The sequence below is a fragment of the Austrofundulus limnaeus genome, unplaced genomic scaffold, assembly GCF_001266775.1.
Source record: "Austrofundulus limnaeus strain Quisiro unplaced genomic scaffold, Austrofundulus_limnaeus-1.0 Scaffold54, whole genome shotgun sequence".
Taxonomy (NCBI): Eukaryota; Metazoa; Chordata; class Actinopteri; order Cyprinodontiformes; family Rivulidae; genus Austrofundulus; species Austrofundulus limnaeus.
Window position 1 is genome coordinate 56,727 of NW_013952456.1, and position 10,538 is coordinate 67,264.

Here is a 10,538-nt window from a genome sequence, read left to right on the forward strand (position 1 = left end):
CTCTAAAGCCCTGTACGTCATTTTTAGCAATTATGCTTAAATGCACATGGATGACACAGTAAATTTTAAAATCATTCCTACCTTATCATTGAGCTCGTGCTCACGAAGATGCTTCTGCAGCTTGCCTTCTTTACTGAAGATCTGGGAGCAGATTGTGCACTTCTTCTCCTTCGCTCCATCACTGAAACCTAAAAACAAAAAAGGCAAGACATGAGTCTTAAAGTGGTTCAAAAGCGTTTGTGCAGTGGTGGATCCTACAGCAGTCGCTGACAAAGTGTACAAAATGCCTCTAGTTTAACAACATTTAAACACATTTTTTATTTGGCAATGTCAAACTTTTCAAGAGCTAAATTAAAAATTTTTATGTTTCCAAATTTTATTTTCCTTTCTGGAAAGCAGATAATAATATTTTTGACTGTTTGTGTGCCAGTTTGTTACCAAAATACCTTATTGGACAAATTTTCCTGAAACTGTTATTGATGAATGTACATCTGCAGCTGACTGACTGACTCAAACCGAGTGACTTACAAAACATACAAAAATATCTTTTACTCAGTCAAACCAGAACATTTATGCGTTAGCTGAGCTTGATCGCTAACATATCCTGAGAGGCTAACTGATTCAGCTTAATCTTTAACATTTTGTCATTAACCACTGCGGTCAACTTTGCCTTTTAGCAAAATATCTCATGAAGTACTGGACAATATTAATAAAACTTTTGGGAATTAATTATTGGATGTACATTTACAACTAATTAACTTCTGTAGCCAAAACAATCTCAAGATGGCCGCCACAAATAACTGACCTTGGAAAACACAAATGAGGCTATAATTCAGTCAGTTCTATAATAAAACTTGATGTGGTTGTTTATGAGTTACAACAGATACTCAAACTCAGACATTTGCTTAAATGTCTAGCATTAACTGCTGGAGTCAACCCTGTCTTTCTGTTACCAAAGTATCTCTTGAACCACAGAACACATTTTTATGAAACTTCCAAAGAAAAATCATCGGATGTAGCCTACATCTGCAACTGATTAACTTTTAAACTGAATCCACTTCAGAAAAGCCACCACAGCTAGTCGACATTAGCCTCCACAAAAATAGATAAAACTCTGTCGGCTTTACAGATACCGAGCTGAACACGACATCTCACAATATCATGAGATTGTGCACTATATATTTAAGGTTTGACCGAAACAGCTACAACTTCAAAAATGTCTCAACATTAAATGATCGAAATTTAAAATTCTGGTATGAACAACAAATAAATTAATTAATAAATAAATAAAAATAAATTTAAAAAACTGCTAAATTTAACACTTTAATTTATATGTTTTTTCTCATTTGGCTTGAGGTCTAAAATTACAGAAGAGGCTAAGGGCCACTGGAAAAAAATAATCTGACTTTTTTCATAGATTCTGAGAATAAAGTCAGATTTTTTGTCCTTTTACAGTGGCCCTAATCCTTTTCCATAAAAACTGACAGAAATCACCCTTTAAAGAAATGTCATACAGCAAGACAGCAACCTCAAAGTTAGTGATGGATGTACAATCAGAATAATAGTGACACTTCATTAAACATAGGGTTAGTTTGAAAAGATTTGGCTTAACTGAGCAAATTATTTTTGAAATATTCTAATTTGTTCTCACCTTTTAAAGCGAGGGATAGGGAATAGTCGTCTTTTTAATTTTTATTTTCTTCAAACTACTTTTTTAAAACTTTTTTATACAGATCTGTAAACTACTAAAATAAAATTTTAGGTTTTTCAACGTGTGTAAAGAAAAATTGGCTCTCAATAAAATTTGTGTTCACAAAAATTTCCAAATAGTGTTGAAATTCGTTTTCTAAAGGCGAACCTTAATCCCTGATTTGCTTACTTACAAACGTTTGTGTATATACGTTTTGTGTATATACGTTTTGTGTGTTTACGTCATATTTTAAATGATGAGGGAAGAACGGAGCGTGGAATGGGCACAGATCCATGCAGCTTCTTACAGTACTGCATGCTGTGAGCTGAGCTGAAAGGCAAACATGTTTGTTTACCTGTCAGTGTGCTCCCACCCTCACCTTTGGGCAGTGACAGGAAGAACAGAAATGTGGATAAATGAGGTCACAGTTGGTTTTATCCACAGGGCAGCTGGCTGTCCATTAGAGACAGGGAGAGAGGCTCAGTTATGTGGGAGAGCCACTGCTCCTCCACACTGAGAGGGACTACTGGAGGTGGTTCAGGCATCTGGTATAAATGTCCCCTACATACATGTCAGGGGAAGACCCCAGGAAAGACTCAGGACACTCTGGACAGACCACCGTATGTCTCTGTGACTTGGTAATAATGTGTTGAATCCCTCCAGAAGAGCTGCATGAGGTGGCTGTGGACAGAGATGTCCTCACAACTCTGGGACAAGCAGCAGATTGATTTTACAGCAGTCACAATTGTGGAAAGCTTTCAGACGCCAACAGATTAGAAGAGGAAATTATTCATTTATTCTTATAAACGGGATTGTTACTTCTGCTTCAACAACAAACGCCTGGCAATGGTGCACCTTTTAATTTAAAAAGGCAAAACGTTTCATGTAGCTATAATGTGTTTGTGTGACGATAAAGGCTGTATTTTCCCTTGAGACAGCAGATCAACTGGTTCTGCCTCAGATCCGCCCGCACCTGACTGACAAAACTTTCACGATGCAGCTTCTCTGGACCAAAATAAAAGGCAAACAATTTAGCGTGCTAACCAGCTAGCGGTGGTAAAACCCAGCTAGTTAGCAACAACAAGCTAACAGTGAATTACTAATAAACACATGATACCTCTAAAAACGCGAACATTTACTAACGCTACGCGACAACACAGCTCCTCTCGTCGCGGACACTAATTTAGACTGGAAGCCAATAAGAAGAGCCACCGAAACCTTATTAATATCATTCCGCCTCAATCACTCCCTCGCCGTACAAAGCAAAGCCCACCCGCAATACTATATCCGGGGACTATATGCGCTGCATTCAAGTGTTGTTATATTGGCTGCGGGAATGCTTCACTAAATAACATCATGCTTTTTGGATAGCCCATATTCTGTACTATTTATTTATTGCATTTTGGTACTTGTTTACCTGGCTTGTCCTCCCTGTCTAGGTTCAGTTTGCGAGGCCGGCCCCGCGGCATAGTTCCTGTACTCAAAACGGGTGTGCTGTGAACGGTTTGCTTTTCAAAATGGCGGCTGGGTCCATGAAGACAGCAGGGAGTCAGCTGTATGGACTACAGAGACATCTACCGTCTGACGGATGACACACTTCAGGTTCACTTTGGAAGAAAAAACAAAACAAAACTTTACCATGTAAATACAATTGTAAAAAAGTAGTAAGGAGTGACTATGTTAAAAACAAATTAATAATAATAATAATAATAATAATAATAATAATAATAAAGTAAGAAGCAGATAATCTGTTTTTATTCTTACAGAAAAGTAATGGGACAAACTTACATTTACTTTAAAATGATAATCAATTTAAAAGTTATTACAATAATTAAATTCTAATCACAAAGCTAATATTACTTATAGGAATCAAAAAGAAAAAAATTGTATAGGTCTTCTGGACAGGTTCTTCTCTAATGAAACGTTTCGTCTCTTCTCCAAGAGACTTCTTCAGTCTGAGAGTTTCAGGCAAAATTCAGGCTTTTAAGCACAGCCTCCATGTGACTGATACTCACATCACATGGCTATCGTTGACACCTAATTAACACCTATTGTTAACAGGGGGTGGAGTGATACTGGCAATAGCAGCACTGTAGGAGGGGGACGACTGAAAACGGAGGCCTCTACCTCTGTTTAATGATGGAYGGTCTTTCTTCACAAAAATGGCTTCTTTTACTCCTCTCTCAAACCAACGTTCCTCTCTATCAAGAATGAGAACATCCTCATCTCTGAAAGAGTGACCGTTGGCCTGTAAATGAGTGAAAACTGCAGAGTTCTGGCCATTAGATGTAGCTCGTCTGTGTTGGGGCATTCTTTTGAACAGTGGTTGCTTTGTTTCCCTGATGTATAACTGGTCGCAGTCCTCCTGGCACTTAACAGCATATACAACATTGCTCTGTTTGTGCCGGGGCACCGGATCTTTGGGGTGAACCAGCCTTTGCCGTAATGTGTTTTGGGGTTTGAAAGCCACTGGGACATCATGTTTAGAAAATAAACRTCTCAGTTTCTCCGAAACACCCGCAACATACAGAATAACCACTGGTTTGGGTCTGGGTTTGGGGTCTTCATTTTCACCTGAAGGTTGCATGGAATCCTGTCTGTGTTTCCTGTCTGCTTTCAGGAAAGCCCAGTCAGGATAACCACACTGCTCCAGGGCCTGTCGTGTGTGTGATTTCTCTTTCTGCCTGGCTCCTGGGTTTGTASGGACACTGTCTGCTCTGTGGTACAGAGTCCTGATCACTCCTAACTTGTGTTCCAGTGGGTGGTGGGAGTCAAAACGCAAATATTGGTCTGTGTGGGTGGGCTTACGATATACGCCACTTTCCAACTGTCCTCCATCCGAAACCGAGACAATTTTTTTCTTTTTGATTTTTTACCTGGATTACTGAGATGCATCAGGATACTTATAGGAATATTCAATACATCTTAATTTAAACATTTATTATTGGAACATTTTTGGATAATATGATATTTATAAAACATTTAAATTATATGAACAGTTTGAGCTGTTGCTGTTTACACTTTAACTTATAAAATTTAATTTCAATTACAATATATTTTATAGCACTTTATACTACTTTACAGTACTTACAGCAGTTTATATTACTTTACAGCATTTTTTACTACTTTACAGTACTTTATATTTTATAGCACTTTATACTACTTTACAGTACTTACAGCAGTTTATATTACTTTACAGCATTTTTTACTACTTTACAGTACTTTATATTTTATAGCACTTTATCGAGTCTTTACGAGCTCCAAAGTACTTTACACTTCAGTCATTCACACACTGATGGTGGTGAGCTATATTGTAGCCACAGCTGTCCTGGGGCACTCTGACAGAGGTGGAGCTGCCATGCACCGGTGCCGCCCACCCTCTGACCACCACCACCAGTTAAGTTGGGTGAAGGGTTTTGCCCAAGGACACAACAACATCTAAGATGAATGGATTGGGGGGATTGAACCAGTAACCCACTAACAGGACAACTCCCCTAACCACTCTGCCACAGTAGGCTTAAAATACATGTGTTTTAGCTCATAATGAGTGCCATAAATTGATCTACAGTGAAACTTTTGAGATTATTTAGATGGTCGTCAGTGCCCAATGACACCAGCAGAGGGCAGCAGAGGGAGGCAATGGGTCATGAATGGTGTGGCTGGCATCATGGCGATGGCAGCAAACTTGACTATGCTACTTTTCATTACTCCTTAAAGCAGTGACTCTCAATCCTGGTCCTCAGAGACCCCCTATCCTTCATGTTTTAGTTGTTCCCCTGCTTTGGCACACCTGATTTAAATGATTGGCAGCTTCCACAGAACCTAAAGACTTACTGAAGAGCAGGAAAACAACTCAAACATGCAGGATAGGGGGTCCTCGAGGACCAGGACAGAGAAACGCTGCCTTAAAGAACAGGGTGTGTATAACTCTGTATCAGTCCATTCTGTGAATGTCTGTGACTGAAGACTACCCTAGGGGCGCGGTCTGTGGGACAAGTTCTTATTTATTTTGTCAAAACAAAGAAAACTCATGAAAATAAAGAATACAAGCCAAAAGACCCCCATCCACCACCCCACCCCCGCTGACATGTGGACCACTACTGTGAGCATGTCTATACAAACTCCACATCAGAGTGATAGAAATTTAACATAAGCTAGTTAATGTAACATGCTTCAGGATAACAAACTGCAGATGATGTTAAAGAAATCTGATTTGCTGGTCTTTGTCAGTCACATGGGGCTGCTGTGGGAGCAGCTCTTTCATCGGGCTTTCACAATGACAGGAAGTCAAGAACATTTATTTTCATGCATATAAATAGACACTGCAGCGTTTGGAACTAGAACTTTGTATGGAACTGACAGAAGAACGTACCGAATCCTAACAGAAATAAACTGGAATAAAGCGAAGTGATTTTGCAAACTTGTGAGACAAATATAGTCTTTTGTATGATTTCAGATGTTTTAATGAGTTTTATGAAATGTTTTCAAAACATTCATCCATCCATCAAACTGTACAACCAAAATAACCGAACACCTTTGGAACTAATCGAGTTAGGCAGGAAGGAAAAATGAAAAGTAAGGTATTTATAGTTATACCTCAGTATAATGAGTGAATGTATGAGACAAACATGTGCATAATAAATCACAGTTAACTGGAGAAACTAAAGCAGTGTGAATGCTGAGTGCCTAATCAGCAGACTAAAAGAAACAAAAAGCTCGTTAAAATCCAAAGTAGCAAAATGTTCACTAAAAATAAAACTTTTAGCTTTAAGCTAAAAGCACAATGATGACTATAAGCTAAAACAATACAACTAGAAACAACGAGTTAAAAATGAGTTAAAATGAGTTAAAAAATTAAAAAAAACTACAAGTTCAAAGTAAGCTAATGGCTAGCTAAAGTTTATAAAAGACTAACTAAAAGTAGTGGATGTAGGGAAAAGCTAAATGTAGCCAAAGCACATTAAAAATAAAGAAATAGCTTAAATAAAGTATGCTAAAACCGAATTTTATTAAAACTGTTTTTGAAGGAACTGAGGATATCCATTTTATTTTTGATAGTAGGCTATACTGTCTGCAGCATTAGGCTGCTATTTAACTGTCTTTAGGGATAAAACATAATGTTCATTCAATATTAACTGTCTTTAGGGATAAAACATAATGTTCATTCAATAGTTTATTCACTCACTCAGTGCTTTTTTACATCTATCTATACTTTTGCCGGTTTTAAACTTTTTCTGCTATCATTTTTTATCATTTAGCTTTCTTATTGCTACTCTTCATTATTTTTTAGCTTTAATTTTTCTTTATTTAGTTAGCCTTTTGCTACTTTTAGCATATATTTTAGCTTAGCCTTTTCACACTTGGCATGACTGGTTTTGACATTTTTTTTTTTACAAATTTAGGTAGCATTTAGTCACTTGCACTTTGTGTTTTGCTACAGTGTTTTGTCATTTTTGGTGTTCAGCTTGTGTTTTCATCCTTTAGGCTTTTTACTGATGTTTTGCTTGTTTTAGTTTCAGCTTCTTTAGCAGATTTTGGCTATCATTCAGCTCTTAGCATACTGTAATTGACTTTATTGTCATAAAACCACACAAGCACATTCATTCAACAAATGATCCTGGCTGTAAATAGGTCAGGCTGAATATGTGTGTATTCCTGGGCATAAATCAAAGTAAAGTCTGATTACGTCAGCATTCTTCTCTCTGATGTGTAGGCCTACAGGTGGAAACGCCACAGCTCTGCTTTATATTTTTCTTTGTTTCCAAACCAGCAAAGTCCGACGCCTCATGTTTAGTTAATAGGAAGTTAAATGAGTGCATATTCAGTTTGTAGAGCATCTGTTCAGCTGGCAGATATTTAATGTGTTTTTCTCTGCGGCTGAACTGGTCACTGATCTCACCACTGAAAACAAAGAGGTGGACATCCTTCTGACCTTGTGGGATTGTTCACACCCCCTCGTTCCTCCTTTTCCCTTTTCTTTGCTCTGCGGTGTTCTCTCTTCCCTCTCACCACAGTCAAGAGGAGAGAGATCAATCATTAAAATTGTCATGAGCTCTGGGAGTGGGATTGCCAGTGAGCCCGCCTCTCAGGGAGACATGCTGAACTCGTGTGGAGGGGGCGACACACTGAGGGAGAATGTCGTTGTAGCGATCCGCCTCTTGCCTTGTCACTCATGCTAACGAGCCACACCAGCAACGCTGACATCAATGATACTGGCTGCGCTTTTCCACAGACAACACGAGACGTGAGTCAGACTTGGAAATGGGCTGCCTGTTTGCAGCACTTTGCAGATGAGGTATCCTGCGAGAAACTGTTGCCCAATTAAACATTTATCTCTTGATTTCTGAGTAGCAGGTAGCATCATCAGTGACATCAGACTGTTTAACAAAACACCACTTGTCTGAATGGTGTCCTACCTGAATCCCAGTATTCCTTGAAGGAATGTTTGTCGCCCCCCACCTTCCATGCCAGAGTTTTAAACTAAGATAATCTGAACTTGAGAAATGACAAAGTTGGAGCTGGTTTGTGACCCATCACATTGAACCAAGGATTAGGTGTTAAATGTGGAAAAATAGACAGATGTTGGTTAAAACGTTTGCAGTAATTGCATTTTGTTAAAATATAATGAATAAATGCCTTATCAATCATTTGAATGAACGGTCTGAAATATTATCTTTAAAAAATTTAAAACACTTGTTTGAGCAGTAGCAACAAAACTGATTTTGAGCAACAACACCTTACATTTTTAGATTTTCACAGAACTAGCAAAGCTTTGTTTCTTTGCAGCTGAAAAACCTTAAAGGGCCAATATCATGTAAAATCAACTTTTTTGAGTTTTATATCATGTTATGATCAAAAAGAAAAAAATTGTATAGGTCTTCTGGTCGGGTTCTTCTCTAATGAAACGTTTCATCTCTTCTCCAAGAGACTTCTTCAGTCTGAGAGTTTCAGGCAAAATTCAGGCTTTTAAGCACTGCCTCCATGTGACTGATACTCACATCACATGGCTATCGTTGACACCTAATTAACACTTATTGTTAACAGGGGGTGGAGTGATACTGGCAATGGCCGCGCTGTAGGAGGGGGACAACTGAAAACGGAGGCCTCCGCCTCTGTTTAATGATGGACGGTCTTTCTTCACAAAAATGGCTTCTTTTACTTCTCTCTCAAACCAACGTTCCTCTCTATCAAGAATGAGAACATCCTCATCTCTGAAAGAGTGACCGCTGGCCTGTAAATGAGTGAAAACTGCAGAGTTCTGGCCATTAGATGTAGCTCGTCTGTGTTGGGACATTCTTTTGAACAGTGGCTGAACAGTGCCGGTGCCCCGGCACAAACAGAGCAATGTTGTATTTGCTGTTAAGTGCCAGGAGGACTGCGACCAGTTATACATCGGGGAAACAAAGCAGCCACTGTTCAAAAGAATGTCCCAACACAGACGAGCTACATCTAATGGCCAGAACTCTGCAGTTTTCACTCATTTACAGGCCAGCGGTCACTCTTTCAGAGATGAGGATGTTCTCATTCTTGATAGAGAGGAACGTTGGTTTGAGAGAGGAGTAAAAGAAGCCATTTTTGTGAAGAAAGACCGTCCATCATTAAACAGAGGTGGAGGCCTCCGTTTTCAGTTGTCTCCCTCCTACAGCGCGGCCATTGCCAGTATCACTCCACCCCCTGTTAACAATAAGTGTTAGTTAGGTGTCAATGATAGCCATGTGATGTGAGTATCAGTCACATGGAGCCAGTGCTTAAAAGCCTGAATTTTGCCTGAAACTCTCAGACTGAAGAAGTCTCTTGGAGGAGAGACGAAATGTTTCTTTAGAGAAGAACCCATCCAGAAGACCTATACAATTTTTTTCTTTTTGATTTTTTACCTGGATTACTGAGATGCATCAGGACATCATGTTATGATATCATCTCATCAAAAACATGCCCAGAGTCTTGCTTTGACTCATTCACTCATTTAAACATATAAACAACTTTTAATAACAACTGAAGGTGACATAGTTACTTTTATTATGATATAGAATTTAAATGTATGCCTGAGAAACACATAATTTTGCCCCTAGGGGTGCAACAATACATCTGTATCAAACCGTTCAACACACAATATGTATTGCAAAATACAGATTGTTAAATTTTATTTTATCAACTTGTGTTCTGAAGGTGTTCTGTTTAGAAGGATCAGTGGATCTGTGTTCAACTACTCCACCTAGTCTGCATTGTTGAGCGCAGATCCACAGAAACTTGCTGTTTCTGCAACATTTAATTTAAAAATGGTACTCTTAAGGTTAAACAAATGTATAATTATTCATTTTAATAATTACAAATTAAGAAGGGCATGGATATTTTTCTTTTTTGTAACGAAAAAATATTCAACCGTGAGACTAAAGTATCAAACGAAATGGTGAATTTTCTGTATCATTGCACCCCTACTTAATATCCAAATATTGTTTGAGGTTTCCTCTTTAAAATGACTCTAAAAATTCTTCTATAAAATAACCTAAAAGTAGGATTCAGACCAAATATTTAAGTATTATTAGACAAATCAGGACATTTCTCTGGAAATCTCAGGATGATCCAGGAATCAACACCTTGAAGTGATCCACGATTAGTTTAGAATTCATTTCATAAACATTTATTTTAACTGTAAAATAAAGACTAAAAATACTGTAGGCTGTTTAGTTTTTATAATATTTTAACTAAAATTTAAAAAATATATGACATGGATGGAGCCATTTTATTTACATGCAAAGCACACTGGGTAAATTATGACGTCAACTAGGTCATCGGCAAGGCTGCAAGCCAGCTATATCCACCCTGAAGGTTAATCTTGGACAATATCTGA

At 38.2% G+C, this 10,538-nt stretch overlaps 1 protein-coding gene across 1 annotated transcript in view; it reads right to left on the reverse strand.

Annotated features, from left to right (window-relative positions):
* LOC106517883 (zinc finger protein 236) overlaps positions 1 to 7,648 on the reverse strand; it is a gene marked incomplete at its 3' end in the record, with an annotated part of 60,454 nt that extends 52,806 nt beyond the window's left edge. The window contains 3 exon segments of the mRNA XM_014008922.1: positions 82 to 188; positions 3,108 to 3,297; positions 7,623 to 7,648. Of these exon segments, the coding sequence (XP_013864376.1) occupies positions 82 to 188; positions 3,108 to 3,159 (159 nt within the window).
* Positions 7,649 to 10,538: the final 2,890 nt, after the last annotated feature.